At 43.0% G+C, this 19,514-nt stretch overlaps 1 protein-coding gene across 1 annotated transcript in view; it reads left to right on the top strand.

Annotated features, from left to right (window-relative positions):
* Positions 1 to 18,732, top strand: part of LOC120867004 (fructose-1,6-bisphosphatase 1) — a 31,156-nt gene extending 12,424 nt beyond the window's left edge. The window contains exons 2-7 of the mRNA XM_040245113.1: positions 970 to 1,132; positions 4,035 to 4,127; positions 12,354 to 12,494; positions 15,472 to 15,609; positions 16,598 to 16,717; positions 18,297 to 18,732. Of these exons, the coding sequence (XP_040101047.1) occupies positions 970 to 1,132; positions 4,035 to 4,127; positions 12,354 to 12,494; positions 15,472 to 15,609; positions 16,598 to 16,717; positions 18,297 to 18,488 (847 nt within the window). The 3' untranslated portion in view covers positions 18,489 to 18,732. The remainder of the gene's footprint in view (positions 1 to 969; positions 1,133 to 4,034; positions 4,128 to 12,353; positions 12,495 to 15,471; positions 15,610 to 16,597; positions 16,718 to 18,296) is intronic.
* The last annotated feature ends 782 nt before the right edge of the window (positions 18,733 to 19,514 follow it).

Here is a 19,514-nt window from a genome sequence, read left to right as displayed (position 1 = left end):
TTACGCGTTCCCTCTCCACATCCAGCCTCTTCTCATGTTCTGTGCGTTCTTCCTCAAAAACATTTCCCCTCCTTTCAATGTTCCTGTTCAACCCCAGGCTATGACAACCCTTTTCTTCCCTCATTCTAACAAACTAGGCTCTACTTTGGACCAACTCTTTGGTTTCTGGGAATTCCACAATTACTGATTTGCAGGTACCTTGCAAATAAAGTAAGGACTCCGGACTTCCCACTCCCTCCACCCCCTCGGACTCCTGCTGGAGGTTGTGAGGTACCACCAGTAGGGGCCTGGCCTGGAAATCAAAGTGAGCTTCTCACCTCTGCTCTGCTGCTCCAGTTTAGAGAAGGTGTCTTAGAGTGAGCTTCCTCTATAAAATGAGGTGGTGGGATCTGTCAATATTTATTTTCTTTTAGGATCTTGTCAGCTATAAAACCGTAGATCCCTTGGCTTAGTTCCCATCTCAGGCTCCCTCCCACAGAGAAGGTTTCTTTACTTGCTTTGTCTCTCACCTAACTCATTGTACATTAACTCATGCATTCAGGGGTAAAAATTGGTTATTGGTGGTGGTGAAAAAAACAGTCATTTTAGGTATGAAACATATGGACATATAGTGCATAAATAGACACACTGTATCTGTAATATTAAGTTTTCCTGGGGGAGTGTGTTAGAGAAAAAAAAAATAAGCCTCCTTAGGCCATAATGAAAAAAAGGCTAAGAAACACGGGTTTAACCACAAAGCTGTGCTGGTTATCATGCTAGGCATTGGACAGGTGAGTGAGTGACAATATTGCCTTCCTTTCAGAAGCCATTCCAGATAGATGGCCATCCTTCTCATTCTGTTTCTCCCAAACCATGCGTCTCCTTTCATTTCTTCTAAATCATACCAAATGCTCTCTTTTAGTGACTTTATAGAAGCATTAACATTCTGGTGTTCATGGCTTATCTTTTTGTGGCTTTTTTTGCCTCTAGCTATGGAATTGCTGGCACTACGAATGTGACGGGAGATCAAGTGAAGAAGCTGGATGTCCTCTCCAATGATCTGGTTGTTAATGTGTTAAAGTCATCTTTTGCCACCTGTGTTCTTGTGTCAGAAGAAGACAAACATGCCATCATAGTAGAACCTGAGAAAAGGGTGAGTCTGCTCCCGTGCTGCTGAGGGTTTTAATGTAATCATTTTTCTTTCTGGCTTCATCAATGACTCCACTTGTTCAACCAAGCTGGATTCTTAAGACTTACCCTAGATCCCTCCTGAACCACCAGTCATCATTTCACAGATTCCTCCTCACTGCCATATCTCAGACTGTCCTCTCCTGTCTGCACTTTCACCACAGTCCATTCTGTTATCATCTCTCCTATGTGCTCATTCATGGGAGAGACTCAAATATACTCATATTTATCTCCACTTCTTTTAATTGTCATGTTCAAAGCTCTACAAAGTCTGTCTTCTGTTAACTACATCCCAATCTAAACTGCTAGCAGTTCCTATCAGTGATTCATGCATTGGAATCCATTGGGATCTTATTAATCTTGTTACCAAACTTAGGTTGCTCAAGAATCAAATACTGAGAGAAAAAAAAGTGAAAGTGAAAGTTGCTCAGTCGTGTCCGACTCTTTGCAACCCATGGACCGTATAGTTCTCTGGACCAGAGAACTAGGCCTGAATTCTCTAGGCCAGAATACTGGAGTGGGTAGCCTTTCCCTTCTCCAGGAGAGCTTCCCAACCCAAGGATAGAACCCAGGTCTCCTGCATTGCAGGCAGAGTCTTTCCCAGCTGAGAGACAAGGGAAGCCCACTGAGAGACAAGTGTTGGGTAAAAGGAAAGATAGCTTTATTGAGGAAACCAGTAATGTTGGGGAGAAGGTGGACTCATGTCTCAAAGAACAAACTCCCTGCTGCTGATCTAGGGGCAAGAGTTTTTAGACGGGAGTTTCAGGGGGTTATCGGCAGAGGGAAGGAGCTGTATGCAGAATAGCGCATTGGCTCTGACAGTCTTGAAACTGGCCATGTAGTGGTCTGATCAGTGTCACCTTGATTGTTCTAAATACAGCTAGTCTTCAACTCCAGGGTCAGTTTGTTCCCATCTCCTTGAAGCTAGTTCTTAAAAATAATTGTGTAAGCTTAATGGTTAGCCTGGTTTTCATGTAGGTAACTTCTTCTACCTGGTGGGGGATTCAGCATCTGCAAAACAGCTCAAGGGATATGGCTCAGAAGAAAGAAATGAAGGTTCTTGACTTTGTTTAATGACTAAACTATTATTTGGTCTTCCTTGATTGTTTTCTTTTGTTTTCGAATTTTGTCACTTCTATGATTGAATTTATTCTTTGGCCAAAGTGTTTTTCTACAGACAAAAGGCAGGCAGAGGACATAGGGGTGGGGGAGAGGATCTCTCCTAAGAAACCCTATAGGGTCCTGCTCCACTCCAATCTGATTGCTTCTTGAGGGCAGAGAATAATTTCTATTCTTCTCTGTATCCCAGCATCTGGCACAATACCTGATACATTGTAGGGGATCAACAATAGATTATTGTTGAAAAGGTGAATGAAAGGGTATATCCAGGTTTTATTGAACAACAATCACATAATACTAATAATACCTTTTGAGTAGAAAAATGCAGTTATATGGCTTACTATCTTTCCCGGTTTGAGATGAATTGAGGACATGAAGGAGTATGATGAGAAAAAAGCAACAGGAGGTCAATTTAAAGATACTGCCTGATATCCAATCTGACCTTTATAAGAGGAATGGAGAGTCACATCCGATTTGATTGCTTTATGTCATTCCTAAAATACTACTGAAGTTCATATTGTTCTCTGCTGTGTTTCTAAAGGTACTTGTCAGTTTGGGGCATGTTCATTTTAGGATTGAACTTGCTGTTTAATATTCTCTGTGCCCAACTTCTCTGATTACAATGTACTGTAGTGATAAGCATACTCCTGTTTTCCTGATGACAGTTTCTCCTGCATTGTCCAGGAGGATTTGTTAAGAGCAAGAAGCCAGGGAATCAGAGAATTGCCTTAATAATTTGATGCAAAAATTTAAAAACCACATATTAAAGTGGCTAACCTGGAGATGGAAAATTTCCAGTGATATACTGGTAAACTGTCTGTCTATAAGAAAAAAAAAATCTTTAATTTGTAGCACTTGTCACTTGAAACTGTGAAGTAGTGTCCCATAATTGATTTTAAGTTATCAACATGACATCACTGAAAATAAAGTTGGGAAGAGACGTGCACAATTGGCTCTTGAGAACCAATACCAGTCAGCTCCAGAGTACCCCTGAAAATCCTGTCCATAGAATGAATCTTTGGTAGTTCCGCTACAGTTGAGGGTTATTTCCTTTGGGAATTATAATAGGAATATGGGTGAGAACTCTGCATTGTAACCCCAAGTGTGGTCTGTAGGAACTACATGAAAATTTTCTTATAGACCTTAATGTTGACTTTATTTCACCTAAATTATAACATTTGTGGCTCAAACAGTAAAGAATCTCTGCAATGTGGGAGACATGGTTTTGATCCCTGGGCTGGGAAGATCCCCTGGAGAAAAGAATCGGTACCCACTCCAGTATTCTTGCTTGGAGAATTCCATGGATGAATAGAGGAGCCTGGCAAGCTACGGTCCATGGGGTCACAAAGAGTCAGACACGACTGAGCAACTAACATTTCCCTTATGAATAAAGAGAATGAAGTGACTAATCTTGTTTCTCTTCTTCCTTGACTGACAGGAAACTCAAACCAGAATGATGATTCATTCAAATCAATGATATAATAAATTATTACTTAATATTTGTATTTCTCACCTTCATGTATGCCTCCTATTCTGTGTTTCTCTTCCTAATGATCTTTTGATATATATTTGTTATTGTTTTCACTCTATGTATCATCTCATACCTTCCCTGATAGAGTATAAACATATTTCTTGAATTTCCCCTTAGATTTCTTCTTTTAACCTCTTAGTGTATATTCTCTGTTTTGTTACAGTGTATTCATTTTTAAAGCAAAGTTGTATTAATATTTTCTTTCTTTTTTGTTCAGGGTAAATATGTGGTCTGTTTTGATCCCCTTGATGGATCATCCAACATCGACTGCCTTGTGTCCATTGGAACCATCTTTGGCATCTACAAAAAGGTAAAATGTAATGGATCAAGCAGCTGGTTTGGGATCAAAAGTAGAGTTAAGGTTGAACATCTAGTCCTGTTTCACTGTTGATGGCACAGTCAGACTGTACATCATGAAACCCCATGAGGCTTGATGTAGTGGGGGTAGCCTATCCCTTCTTCAGTGGATCTTTCTGACCCAGGAATTGAACCAAGGTCTCCTGCATTGCAGGCAGATTCTTTACCAGCTGAGTAACCAGGGAAGCCCCAAAGTGAAAGTGTTAGTCACTCAGTTGTGTCCAACTCTTTGTGACCCCATGGACTGTAGCCTGCCAGACTCCTCTGTCTGTGGAATTCTCCAGGCAAGAATACTGGAGTAAGCCATTCCCTTCTCCAGGGGATCTTCCCAACCCAGGGATCAAACACAAGTCTCCCACATCACAGACAGATTCTTTACCATCTGAGCCACCAGAAAAGAAAAACCCTTATTTCTCAAGTTATGACTTTTTCCAGCATTAACTGCATAGTGAAAATCTATTAAGTTGTTAAAAGAAAATGTAGTAAGAGGTAGGTGGGAAGAGATGGTGCATAGCTGTAGTACTGATAACCATGTGAATTGAGAATTATGAGAGTGTGACAACAGTAAGGATTATATCAAAACTATCCTTTAAATTTTCTAAATCAAGTCTGCAAACTATGGTCTCCCCCGGCCAAATCCAGCCCATTGCCTGATTACTATGGCCTGTGAACAAAAAATAACTCTTTGGCATTTTTGAATGGCTAAAAAGAAAATTAAAAGAATAATATTTCATGACCTGTGACATTTATATGAAGCTTAATTTTCAGTCTCCATAAATAAAGTTTTAATGGCATATGGTCAGCTCGCTTGTTTACATGTTGCCTTTGGCTGATTTTGCACTACACAGGCAGGGTTAAGTGGTTGTGATAAGGACTGTGACAGTAAAGCCTAGAATATTTACTCTTTGTTGGTTTATGGGAGGAGTTTGCTGACCCTAAACTCCTTTGCTATAAATTACAGAAAGCACACTGGTACAGCATGGGGATCCAGATTTCTGCCCTGTGTCTCTTCTACTCACATGACCTGTGCAGGAACTCTACCTCTAAAGCTTCTCTTTAAGTCTGTGCGTGGAGGGCTAGGGGATGGATGTTGGTGGAAGAGAGTTCAAATATACAGACAAGTGAAAAATAGATAAATACCTGTGAGTCCATCATAAAACACGATGAAATCTAAAATGTGTCATCTTGTCTTCAGCCCTCTTGTTTATTTTAGAAATAAAACTTTACAGATGCCTTTGAGGCTGAGCCCTTTCCTTCATCTTAATGGATGAGGCGGCTAATTCAGCTGACCTCCAAGGTTCCTCCAACTCCCCCATTCTGAGATATAGTGGCCATAACTTAAGAACTGAGACTGCAATTTGTGCTTTACTTTTCAAAGTGACTTGCTGTCTAGTATTGCACATAATCTCCTTTCAAACATGGAAAGTAGGACCACCATGGGACAGTTTTCTTTTGTTACTGAAATAAATTTTGCATTTGTCTTGGCTGGGAGGCAGTTTAAGTAATTGAAGGTTCTAATACTCATACTAGAAAAACAAAGGCGGGAATTAATCTATCTTTCAAGTCATACCATGAAATATTCCATTCTTGGTATACATATGCAGGCATGTAATTTTACCTGCAAGTTAGCAGATCTAAATATTATAGTATACAAGAGAGCTTTGTAGCAAAATTCTTTATATAGAGGTAGACTTTTGGTTAATGACTCAACCAAAGCTAAAGCAGCATTAACATTTGCCAGCCCCAGTTTCTGCCTCAAGCCCCCTCTCCCAATAAAGACTCTTTTAAGGAAAAAAAATATTGGGAAACTGACACTGAATCAACTGAAAAAAATATCAACTGAAAAAAATAAAAACAGCTTGCAACAGCAGCTTGAATTACAAATGCTGGAAGAACTCAACAATGCATCTCCACACTCTTCTCAATAAACCTGAAGTGACTCTCTTAAAGACTGAGAGAGATGATGAGTGTCACATTGCCTTTAAATCATTTCCGTTTTCAAAAGCCTTATTGATTGTTTGAAGTCATTTGAGAGCTTACAGGGCATAAATACTGAAATGTCTGATGTTTTAAAGGAGACCTCTCCTGGCTCAGAGGTTAAAACGTCTGCCTGGAATGTGGGAGACCCGGGTTTGATCCCTGGGTCGGGAAGATCCCCTGGTGAAGGAAATGGCAACCCACTCCAGTACTCTTGCCTAGAGAATCCCATGGAGGGAGGAGATCCCTAAGAGATCCCTTTGGAGCCTGTTTCCAGGCATCTTGTGTGCAAGACCAGCTCACTGTTGCTGGATTCCAGTTACCAACTGATGTTATGCCACTGAGTGGGTGCACCAGGAAGCTGAATTCCAGCCCAGAACCAGCTCTGCATAAAGCAGGAGAAAGTGAAAGTGAAAGTGAAATTGAAGTCGCTAAGTCGTGTCCGACTCTCTGCGACCCCATGGACTGTAGCCCATCAGGGTCCTCTGCCCATGGAATTCTCCAGGCAAGAATACTGGAGTGGGTTGCCATTTCCTTCTCCAGGGGATCTTCCTGACCCAGGGATCAAACCCAAGTCTCTTTAAGTCTCCTGTATTGGCAGGAGGGTTCTTTACCACTAGCACCACGTGGAAAGCCCTTTCTTTTAAATCTTAAGTTAAATATCTTTCATGTGAGATGATTTTTCGACCTCTCTCTAGTGTGCTTACCCTCTATTGGATACATTCTAATTTTTAATATCCATTAAAAATATCCAGTCCCCAAAACTAAAAGGAGAGTTTCAGAAGTGCTCTAGCAGCTTCAGAATCCAATTCACTTTCCTTAACTGGACACAGAAAAACTTAATAGCCATATGGAATATGGCTTTCTGACATTGACACTTACTAGGTTTGTGGGACCTTGGGCAATATAACCTCTTGTTTCCTTATCCATAAGGAGAAGATATTGAAAATTAAGCATAACAGCAACGAAAATAGTGCCTGGCACATAAAAAGTGCTCAATAAATAGTAGCCATTAATATTACTTGTTTTTTCTATTAATATTCAACACACAGTTTCACAATTCAAACCAACTTAAGGAAAGAAAGGAAGGAGGGAAAGGAATGGAAAATGATTGGTGTATGTAACTAGAAAGTCCACTGGGTAGTACAGCTGTCTTTAAGGACTCAGACACTCACATAACAGGACACTTTCTCTCTATCTCTATAGCTCCCTCCTTTCTGGTAGAAGAATGGCTCCCAGTAGGTCTGGGCTTACATTCGATCCTTTCAGTGACTCAAACAGAAGATGCAAAACTTAGACTTCCCTGATGGTCCAGTGGTTAAGAATTCACGTGCCATTGCAGGGGACATGGGTTCTATCCCTGGTCCCAGAAGATTCCACATGTATAGGGCAACTAAGGCCATGTGCCACAACTACTAAGCCTGCACGCTGGAACCCAGATGCCCTAGAACCCACTGCACTGAACCTACATGCTGCAGCTACTGAGGCCTGTGCACCTAGAGCCTGTGCTCCTCAACAAGAGAAGCCACTGCAATGAGAAGCCCACTCACCACAAAGGAAGAGTAGCCTCCACTTGTTGCAACTAGAGAAAGCCCGCATGTGGCAATGAAGACCCATCACAACCAAAAGATAAATAGATAAGTAAAAGAAGAAGGAAGACTCTTGTCCAACAATTTCAACAGGGATTTCACCTCATCAGCCCTGCTTGGCTTGACTTAAGTCATGAGTCCATCTCTCAAGCAGTCACTGTGGCCTTAGGCATGCAGTGATCTGACTGGTCAAGTCAGGGTCATGTGCCCACCATTGGAGCTAAGAGTGAGGGGGACAGTATCTTAAGGAAGATTAAAGTTCAGTTGTCAGCAGAAGAGTGAAGCATGCTGGCCAGGCAAAATCAGCTGATGTTCATCCCACATTATACACCCCTTGAGAGCAGGGACCTCCTTTTATATATATTTTTTGTGCACTAGGTTGGTACAGTAGTGAGTAATATTGGCTGAGTTACTGGAGATGCTGCCAAATGCCCTGTGAGAACTTCTAGGGAGGGTTGGGTTGTCCCTCTGTGGGAAGACTATCTGTTGACATGACAGCCCCACACCACTTGTGCCTGACATTCTCCTCCACCACCTCAAGTCTCCAGAATCCATGGTGTCTTTTATGCTCTATATGGAGTAGCATGGGTTAAAACAAAGCAATACCTGCAGTGGGTGGTGGCCTATGATAAGCAGAAAAAGGTAGGGTCCGAGGCTTTCTAATTTTTACCAAGCTTTATGCACATTGGTCTGTGAGCATCCACATGAGACTGTAATAGTTTCTTTTTGAACAAAGGTATTCATTGTTGGGGGTTTGGAGGAGGTTGGGCATTAGAAAGGGGTTTGGGCTAGAAAAAAATTCCTCCACCTCCATGACTAGATGGAATTACTTTGTATTTCTTTTGAGCATATGGATCATAGATAATGTTCAGTTCAGTTCAGTTCAGTTGCTCAGTCGTGTCTGACTCTTTGCAACCCAATGACTCATAGCACACCAGGCCTCCCTGTACATCACCAGCTCCCGGAGTTTACTCAAAGTCATGTCTATCGAGTTGTTGATGCCATCCAGCCATCTCATCCTCTGTCGTCCCCTTCTCCTCCTGCCCCCAATCCTTCCCAGCATCAGAGTCTTTTCCAATGAGTCAACTGTTCGCATGAGGTGGCCAAAGTATTAGAGTTTCAGCTTTAGCATCAGTCCTTCCAATGAACACCCAGGACTGATCTCCTTTAGGATGGACTGGTTGGATCTCCTTGCAGTCCAGGGGACTCTCAAGAATCTTCTCCAACACCACAGTTCAAAAGCATCAATTCTTTGGCGCTCAGCTTTCTTCACATCCATACATGACCACAGGAAAAACCATAGCCTTGACCAGACAGACCTTTGTTGGCAAAGTAATGTCACTGCTTTTTAATATGCTGTCTAGGTTGGTCATAACTTTCCTTCCAAGGAGTAAGCGTCTTTTAATTTCATGGCTGCAGTCACCATCTGCAGTGATTTTGGAGCCCAAAACAATAAAGTCTGACACTGTTTCCACTGTTTCCCCATCTATTTGCCATGAAGTCATGGGACCGGATGCCATGATCTTCGTTTTCTGAATGTTGAGCTTTAAGCCAACTTTTTCACTCTCCTCTTTCACTTTTATCAAGAGGCTTTTGAGTTCCTCTTCACTTTCTGCCATAAGGATGGTGTCACCTGCATATCTGAGGTTATTGAGATTTCTCCCAGCAATCTTGACTCCAGCTTGTGCTTCTTCCAGCCCAGCGTTTGTCATGATGTACTCTGCATATAAGTTAAATAAGCAGGGTGACAATATACAGCCTTGACATACTCCTTTTCCTATTTGGAACCAGTCTGTTGTTCCATGTCCAGTTCTAACTGTTGCTTCCTGACCTGCATATAGGTTTCTCAAGAGGCAGGTCAGGTGGTCTGGTATGCCCATCTCTTGAAGAATTTTCCACAGTTTCTTGTGATCCACACAGTCAAAGGCTTTGGCATAGTCAATAAAGCAGAAATAGATGTTTTTCTGGAACTCTCTTGCTTTTTCAGTGATCCAGCAGATGTTGGCAATTTGATCTATGGTTCCTCTGCCTTTTCTAAAACCAGCCTGAACCTCTGGAAGTTCATGGTTCACGTATTGCTGAAGCCTGGCTTGGAGAATTTTGAGCATTACTTTACTAGCGTGTGAGATGAGTGGAATTGTGCGGTAGTTTGAGCCTTCTTTGGCATTGCCTTTCTTTGGGATTGGAATGAAAACTGACCTTTTCCAGTCCTGTGGCCACTGCTGAGTTTTCCCAATTTGCTGACTTATTGAGTGCAGCACTTTCACAGCATCACTTTTCAGGATTTGAAATAGCTCAACTGGAATTCCATCACCTCCACTATACCAAGGGAACATTTCATGCCAAGATGGGCTCGATAAAGGACAGAAATTGTATGGACCAAACAGACGCAAAAGATTTTAAGAAGAGGTGGCAACAATACACAGAAGAACTGTACAAAAAAGATCTTCACAACCCAGATAATCATGATGGTGTGATCACTCACCTAGAGCCAGACATCCTGGAATGTGAAGTCAAGTGGCCCTTAGAAAGCATCACTAGATAATGTTACCATTTCTTATTCCACACAAGGAAGTTGAAGGGTTGAGATTATTTGGTGACAGTATTTCAGGGAAAAGTGGTTCATTCTTTAAAAAAATTAAAAAAAAAAATGTTTGACTGTGCTGGGTCTTCACTGTTGCAAGAGGGCTCTCTCTAGTTGCAGCAAGTAGAGGCTACTCTCTAGTTGTGGTGCTTTTGCTTCTCATTGCCGTGATTTCTCTTGTTACACATGGGCTTAGTTGCTCTGAGGCATATGGACTCTTCCCGAACCAGGAATTGAACCCATAGCCCCTTCATTGGCAGACAGATTCTTAACCAATGGACCATCTGGGAAATACAAGCTTGTTCTTTCTTGTGCCACAGGCAGACACGGATGATTCTGGATGAGGTGACTCTCTGAGGGACTTTTCTTGATAAAGAACTGACTACTCCAAGCCTCCAGGGGCTTCCAGTCAGCTTATCTGTTTACATACTGACTTTGTTCTATTTTGTGCTGCACTTGCAGGGTTAAGTAGTTATGATAGAGGAGATGTTTAGAGCCTGCCTGTTTTCTTCCTGGTATATCACTGGTGTTGAAGGAAGTCGATTCCTCTTTCAAGCTTGTGCACTCGCAAAATTTGGAGTTTGAGAAAACAACTTAAATATCTGATACTGCGTTTAGTCTGTGTTTAGCTGCACTGTACTACCCTGTGAATACAAACCAAACTAAATCAAATAACTTGGCCCAACCCAACCAGCCAAGAAACCAACCAACCTTCTAGATGAAAACTATTAAACACAAAGCTTGGAGATATGAGAAAGAAAAGGAAAGAGGGGATTTTTTTTTTGTGACTCTTCCTTTTACATGAGTAGTTCTTAAGCTTCCATGTGAGAGTCACCGATGGTGCAAGGTAAAATGCGGATTCCCAGGGCCCACCTTAGAAAATCTGACTTTGTAAAGTTTAGGTCACAGGCCCAGAATTGCATTTTAAATAAACATCTCAAGTGATTCTGAGGTACATGGACTCTGGGTCACACATTCAAAAGTTATAGGAAAAATTACCAGGAATGTGTTTGCTGAGGTGACCTCCATCTCCAGTATCATGATGTGAGTTCCCTTATTTATTCTCAGGCCTTAGAATCTGTGGCTGGGAAAGGAATAAATGAAATTTGCAGAAACTGTTCATTTTCATTTCTGTTTAAATTCAAGTAGAGAGTTTTCAAGCAGAAAGATTTGTTTGAGGCTGTTTTGAGGACCATAAAGGCCAGTTGTTAAGAAGATAATTATTAGTGACTACTGCTTAGGAGCCATGCCCTTAAGTTGTTCCTTTCCTTAGTATTAGGGAACAAACTGAGGCATTGACCCAGTGGGCTGTGTTTTTAATGAAAAACAAAGGAGATTAGAGTAGATGTGATCTTCTAAGTGTAAGTATTGTTTTGTTAAATTTTTGTAGTTGTGTTGGTACTGGTTTGTGCTATAAAATGTATTTTTCACTGTGGGTCATGATTAAAACCATGGAGAGCATTGTCCTGCATGGTAATGGCCCTGGAGAGATAGTGTCTGTATTTCTGAGAATTTCTTTGTGTGACTATGGAGCATGTTGCTCACTGGAGTATGTGCCACAACTGGCAGGAGCTCAGGAAATTGATTTCCTTGCCAGACTGGTAGCCGTGCAGCCCAGTTTTAATTTGTTTAAATAAAGATAGAGTGGGCAAGGGAAAGACATTGATGCCTGTAATAAGATTAAATTAGTGGGCGCTGGCATGGAGGCATGCTCTTTTTTTGAGAGTGATAATGGAGAAATGAAGGAATATCAAATTAGTAAGATTGAAGGAGGACTCAGATTGGAACGATGGATCCAGATGCAGGAAATTTGGGTTTTGGTGGGAAGGTCGCTGTAGTAATATAATCAGGATATGACTGGTGTGTGGAGGAAGCGTTCCTCCCTGCCCCCGCCCACCCCCCATCTAGGAAGATGCCCTATTTCATTAGGAGAGCACCTTGATAATGCATCTTGCTAAGGCAGGAACTGCAAAAAGAACCACAAAACAGAACAAAACAAAAATGTGTTTTGTTTTCTTTCTTGTCCTAGATTTCAAAAGATGACCCTTCTGAGAAGGACGCTCTGCAGCCAGGCCGGAACCTGGTGGCTGCTGGCTATGCGCTCTATGGCAGTGCCACCATGTTGGTCCTGGCCATGGTGAATGGAGTCAACTGCTTCATGCTGGACCCGGTGAGAGATCCTGGAGTAGGGGGCGAAGTTAGGTGCTTGGCTGGTGGCTGTGAGTGCCTGTTGTGTGTGTGGCAGTGGGAGTCAGTTCCTAAAGCTGGAAGATGAGGCCCATGGAGGGACAGAGATGATGGGGTGGGGAAGCGGGATAGAGAGATGGATGGACCATATGTGTACATCTGAGGGGACAAATGGTGTCTGTCCAGAGCACAAGAGGGAGTCTTGGTTTCACAATAAATTCTTTAGGGCAGACATTACTGAGCTGACTCAGATGCCTGCTGGGCTGGACAGGCCACAAAATGAGTGGAGTGTGCTGGGGCAGGATGGCGGGTGCTGTGATGGGCAGTGGGGGGCACAGGGAACTGGGGAGGTACAGTGGTTGTTACTCCTTGGGAATAGCGGCTCACTCTTCCACGGCTTCCAGTGTTTCAAGAAACACTGGATTTTTAGAAAATGTTAGGCTTCTGGATGTGTAAAACACTGTGCTAGCCAACTAAAGCATGTTTATAGACCAGATGGGGCCCATAGATGGTCTGTTTGCCACCCACTCTCTCCATTACCAGTTTATTTTCCAGAGGTGAATGGGTGTCCCAGCTGAAGCAGTAGACTGCCTCATTTCTTCAAAATTAGCTCCCAGATTCATTTGATGTGCATTGCAACATCAAATGAAATGCAAGCTTCAGTGCATGCAAACCTTCAGTGAACCCTTGTGGTTCTGAAAGACTTTGATGAGCTCGAGGAAGTGGAAATAAGGAAATGAAGATAATTTCTTAGTCTACCTTATAGAGGAAACTCCCTCATGAAGAGGAGCCCAAGGTGCCATGAAAAATATTCATTAGCAATTTTAATTTGAGGATAATTTCTTCCATATGTCTATTAATTGGGGTTGTTTATTTACTCTATTAGATGACAGTTTTAACAGAGCAGATAATCCAGGCAAAGAACTCTCTTTAAATATGTTGCCCAATTAAACCCACCTTTGATATGGACTCCATAGAATCATCTTCAGTAGGTATGCCTTGGGTCCAGTGTCCCAAGGGAAAAAGAATTGAGTTTATAAATAACCTTTCAGTTTTAGAAATGTCCTCAGATAACATTTAATGAAGCACTTTATTTATTTGGTGCATTTTGCTGACAAACTGAACACTAGGTACCATTACCTACTGGAATCCTGTGAGGAGCAGGCTGCTGGTGGGGGGCCTCAGGGTTTGTGGGTGGCAGGTCGTAGAAATTGGAACACAGGCTGCCTTTGTCCCCTGCACTGTTGCACAACTGGACTTTGGCTCCTTGGCATACTGGTACTTAACAAATAAACAAAGGTAGGGAAATGGCATTAGTTCAAGCCTCCAAAGGACGTTATTTCAGGGGAAAACAGTGGCAGACCGAGAGCAAAGTTCACACTGACCCCAGGGATTGGTTTCTGAAATCACTGATGTTTGTGAATTTATCCTCTTGCTGGGCATTTACCTCTTCCCCAGACATTCTTCTGGTGACTTCTCTATTACCTTTGACTGATGGAAACACTAAATCTCTTCTTGTTTCAAGATTGCAGATGTTCTGTCCGGGAGTAAGTTTCTGTGTGTTTCATAGTCTCTTGCTGTCCTCACACCTAATGGACACTCAGTGTTTGGAAGAACCATGCAGGCTGGCTGCCCTCCTTCCTGCTGGCTGCCCTCCCCATCACTGACAAAGCCTCTGCCCCCCATGCCTGCGGAGTGGGTGTTGGGGGGCGAGCCTCTGATCATTTCATTTTGGCTGACAGTTTCCGCTAAAAAGACTGCAACAGCTTTATGTGCCTCTCTAGCAAGCTTTAAAGTAAGAAAGGCTTTTCAGTCTCTTTTCTTCATGTACAAGAGACTCACCCCCTGCATGGGTAGGATGCTTTGGCCAGGTACTAGGGTGCGGTGCCTGTGAAGCATGGCGTCAGTGAGCACTTGTGCAATGGCTTCATTTTCTAGACTTTCACCAAAAAAATCATAAAGGAAAAAAAAAGAAATCACCCACGATGGTACCTTTCAGTGACCACTGTTAATTCTCATCTCTTTTCTCTCCCTACACTCCTCTCTCCCCCCGTCCCTTCCTCTCTAGTTCCAATGTGCTCCATATTGGCAGGAACCAAGCTTTGCTATGGGAATAAGTGGCTAGGGAGAGATGTGTCCATGGGAGGGCCTCTCTTCTTAACTCGCCTGTCTCTGGAGCAACTTCCTTCTCAGATGGGTAGAGCCTCAATCACTCTCTTATCAGGGACATGGAGAAGCCCCAAACAGTCCAGAGCTCCAGTAGTGGATGTAACACTGTTTTCCCAAATTCAAATCTCCCAAATGGCAACCCACTCCAGTATTCTTGCTTGGAGAATCCTATGGACAGAGGAGCCTGGCAGGCTACAGTCCAAAGAATCTCAAAGAGTCAGACATGACTGAAGCAACTTAACATTAACATTGAAGAATCTAAGCCCTCAAGGCATCAGCTTAGTGCTGGGACTTTGCGGAAGCTTGAGTTCTGAGAAGCAGTCTTCAGATCAGTGAGCAAAGGCATTGGAAGTTATACATGCGGTAAACTCAGGGTACTTGGGGAAAATGACATCAAGACAGAAACAAAAACAGGAAAGCTAAGATAAGAGCAGCCATGAACACTGGGTGCCCATCTCTTCTCCTGATATCCTAGCTCTAGTCTCATCTTTTTTTTTTCCCCCCCAAAGGCACACCTGTCCCAGGCCAAGGATTTCTCTTGCTGGTAAATCATTTCACAACATACACAAATATGGAAGCATTATGTTATATACCTGAGACTAACATAATCTTATGTCAATTACACCTCAGTTGAAAAAACAAAATCCAAGCTCTTTGTACTGAAGCATGTACAGAAGCACAGGTGTGACCTCAGGCCTTGAGCCCCCCATTCCCCCAACCTGATCTGCGACCCTCTCCTGTAGGCCTGGAGGAGACATCCTCACCTCTTCACTTTCCTTTCTGTTTCACAGGCCATTGGAGAGTTCATTCTGGTGGACAGGGATGTGAAGATCAAAAAGAAAGGGAGCACCTACAGCCTCAATGAGGGCTATGCGAAGGACTTTGATCCTGCCCTCACCGAGTACGTCCAGAGGAAGAAGTTCCCCCCAGTAAGTGAGGGGATGGCCCCTGAGCTTTCAGAAATGTGTTGATTCATGATTTATCCTGGGGAGGAAAGTTGGGGGATGGGGTGGAAGTAAGTGGACTCCACTGTGCACTGACCCCTGTGGTTCAGTTCCCACTCAGGTTCTGGGGACTGGAAACCCCATCCTGGGACATCACCCCTTTGTCACTTTCTCTTGACTGAAGAAAATCAGGACGATCATGTCAGCCAGGTGAATGACGTTGTGGCAATAAAACACGTTCACTACTGGGGTCCGTGATCTCAGTTGGTACAAACGTGATTCTCGCACCCCAGGCCCCAGCCCCGCAGTACTGGATGGATTTCTGTGTCATCTCTAGATTAAGCATCCACTGTGGTAGCTATCTAAAGAGGTTACAAATCACTGAAAACGAAGAGAAGAAATGGCTGGTCCTATGTGGGAAAATCCAATTTTGTCCTATTCTAGCTTAACACCACTAGAGGCTGCTGTGTTCTGTGGACGAAGCCCAAATGGCACTTGGGGCCCTTGGAGCTGACTCCCAGGCTCTCTCTCCAGCTTTATCATCTCTCCTTCCACCTCTCCCTAGAGATGCCTTCTGCCCCAGCGGCACCAGGCTTCTCCCCGGGCCCAAGGCAGACAGCTTCTCCTTTGCCTGAGCAGTTCCTGCTCCTGTGAGATGCAAATCTCACCCTTGTCCCTGCTGCTCAGCTCCACAGAATCCTTCTTCCCGCCAGATCCTGCTAAATGCCTGCCCCACCCCAGAGCCCGAATCTGCCCCATTCTCCTCGGGGCCTCCTTGGGTAAGCTGAGCTACTATGAGATGTAAGAGGCTGTCTCCATTATTCCCACTTTCTGCTTCTTGGGAACAGATTTTCATCACTAAATACACACCTCAAAAAAGGTGCTGTTTGATTGCTGAATCGAATAAGCATAGAGGACAGAAAGAAAACTCTCTTTTCTATAACCCTAATTATTGCTGGTCTTCACCTTATAGGACAACTCAGCCCCCTATGGCGCCAGGTACGTGGGCTCCATGGTAGCCGATGTACACCGCACCCTAGTCTATGGAGGGATCTTTATGTATCCAGCTAACAAGAAAAGCCCCAGTGGAAAGGTAAATAAATCCCCTAAGAGTGGTGGAGCAGCAGTAGATTTCATTTGCAGCCCAGGGGATTTGACTGAGGAAGAAAGAAGGGTCACGGAAGCTGTTATGCTCTGCAGTAGGGTGCAAAGGATGTCTATGGCATATTCTTTTCTAGATTAAAGGCTGTCCTGGTTAACGTCAGGTGATATCAGGTAAAAATGATCTCTCGAGAGCCCTTCTGTTGCTAAAGATAAGTAGAGATGTTATGGTCGGAGGGGACTGAAAGTGCTTAATGCTTCCAGTGGGTATGTGGTTTGGCTTGGACAAAATGAATTCCATTCATAAAATGAAATGAAACAGTCCAACCTCATTACCAAGGCAGCAAATCACATATGTATCCCACACAGAGGTTTTCTTTGATTGCTTTTTCAAAAGGCAAAAAATTGAAATAACTTAGTGAGCTGACATTTGCTGCTTGGAAAATGATACCTTTCTAGAGAAGGAAAGAATCTCTGGGGACACCTAGAGCTTTCAGGTGAACTGTTACTGATGCGTTGGTCTCGTGCCTACAGGCTTCCTGGAAGCCATGGGATGGGCTGTGCTTGCTCATGCTAATGAAAGGATGTCCCACTTTTCTCCTACACAGAGGGTCAGTGTGTTTGCTTCTCAAGTAGTGCCCTTTTGTCCCCACCCCCCCTTTTTTTAATATGAGAGAAGGAACAACGATCCCCATAAGATAGTTATAAATTGATGTATTTCAGATATGATCAGATCTCTGTTTATGGCATGTGGCGTCCAGTTCACTAAGGATGTTCTTATTTACTTAAAACACCACTCTTATCATAGCCCCCTGTGACATCCCAACCTATGTGAGTAGCCTGCTTTATAGCACTTTTCTCTAATGCCTCAAAAAATTGTTCCTTTATGTAAATATTGAGGTTCCTCCCCCCTTTTTATTTTCAGCTTTGGAGATCTGACCCTGACACCTGTATGGAAATAGAGTCAGGAAACACCTGCAAAAAGCTGTCTACTCAGTAGGCAGACTGCATGAAAATGCATACAATAAAAAAGTTAATATTTAAAAGTTAATGCCAAGATGTATAGCATACTAAATCCCACCCCTCGAGCCTTAGGAGAATTGTAAAAGGAATGTGTACAGAGTTGCAAACAATATTATACTGTTTGGAGGAGCCTGTCTGCTTTCCAGATGTCTGCAGCCAGACACTGCCATGGACTTTAAACGCTTTTAGAATAGGCAAAGGTCCATCCAAAACACACACAGAATCACTCATTAGGTCCAGTCTCCGGGCTGTAAAGAGAAGGGAACCATCGGTTCTGCCAAAATGTCATTCAGTCCTGAGTCCAGGTGGTCTGCCTCACATGCATCAGGCAATCTGTTGCTGGCTCTTGATGGATGGCTTAACTTAACCAAATGATTAAATTAACCATTCAGTCTTAGACACAACCTCATGGGGGAGCTTTTACAACCTCACGGAAGGTAAGGGAAAGTATCAGTTACCTTGGATCGGCTCTGCACTACTTTGCTATGGAACAAATCTCTTTTCTGTGTAATATGTTCTGGTGTGAGGATGCTGCTCTTGTTTTCCAGCTGAGACTACTGTATGAGTGTAACCCCATGGCCTATGTCATAGAGAAGGCAGGAGGAATGGCTACCACTGGGAAGGAAGCTGTGCTGGACATTGTTCCCACTGACATCCATCAGAAGGTGCCCATCATCTTGGGGTCTCCTGAAGATGTGACTGAGTTCCTGGAGATATGTAAGAAGTACACTGCTAAATGAAGTGTGGGCCTTGCCCACACCAAATGGAATTGCCTTTTATCTGGACCTTTTATCTCACATAGTGTTACCACATTCTGACTGTTCACCATACATTCCTAGTCACAGAAATAAAAAGTATGGCTCTTTTCACCATCAAATGCTGTGTAATGCACTACTTAACCAAAATGCTAAATCAATAATGCTACAGGGTCAAAATATATTCTGAATGGATAGAGAAGAAATAAACATATTCATCCTTTTTCTTAAAAAAAGTCTTCATTGTTTTGTGCCAAATAATAGTAATAATAATAGCTAATGCCTATAACATTAGATAATTCATTTAATCTTCACAATGACTTTATGAATTAGGTACTGTGAATAACCCATTTCACAGATTATGAGATAGAGGACTGAGTAAAGTGAAGTGAAGTTTGCTCAATCATGTCTGACTCTGTGACCCCATGGACTATACAGTCCATGGAAATCTCCAGGTCAGAATACTGGAGTGGGTAGCCTTTCCCGTCTCCAGGGGGATCTTCCCAATCCAGGGATTGACCCAGGTCTCCTGCATTACAGGTAGATTCTTTACCAGCTGAGCCACAAGGGAATCCCAAGAGAACTGGAGTGGGTAACCTATCCCTTCTCCAGCAGATCTTCCTGACCCAGGAATCAAACTGGTGTCTCCTACATTGCAGGTGGATTCTTTACCAACTGAGCTATCAGGGAAGCCCAGAGGATCAATAGATGAGGTCATCTGCCCAAGGTCTCTAGCCAGCAAGCAACTGAGCTAGGTTATAAACCCAAGCAATCTGCACATTGAACTCGGAGTTACCACATCAGTTCTCCTATGTGTTCTTTTCTGGGTGTGCAGAACAAACCCAAGTAAGATTGTTTAAGCCCTCCTTGGAACTGGAGAATTGATAAGTTAGTGGTGGTACCTAATGAGATCTAGGACCTCTTGGCCTCCTGAATCTGGGTGTAACCATCCAAGTCGCAAATGAAGGTTTATGTTATTACTCAGTGATAAGTTTTCTATAAAAATGTAAC

Source organism: Oryx dammah, unplaced genomic scaffold (genome assembly GCF_014754425.2).
Source record: "Oryx dammah isolate SB20612 unplaced genomic scaffold, SCBI_Odam_1.1 HiC_scaffold_1, whole genome shotgun sequence".
Lineage (NCBI taxonomy): Eukaryota > Metazoa > Chordata > Mammalia > Artiodactyla > Bovidae > Oryx > Oryx dammah.
Note: the sequence above shows the minus strand (reverse complement) of the source record. Positions and strands in the feature narration are given on the sequence as shown.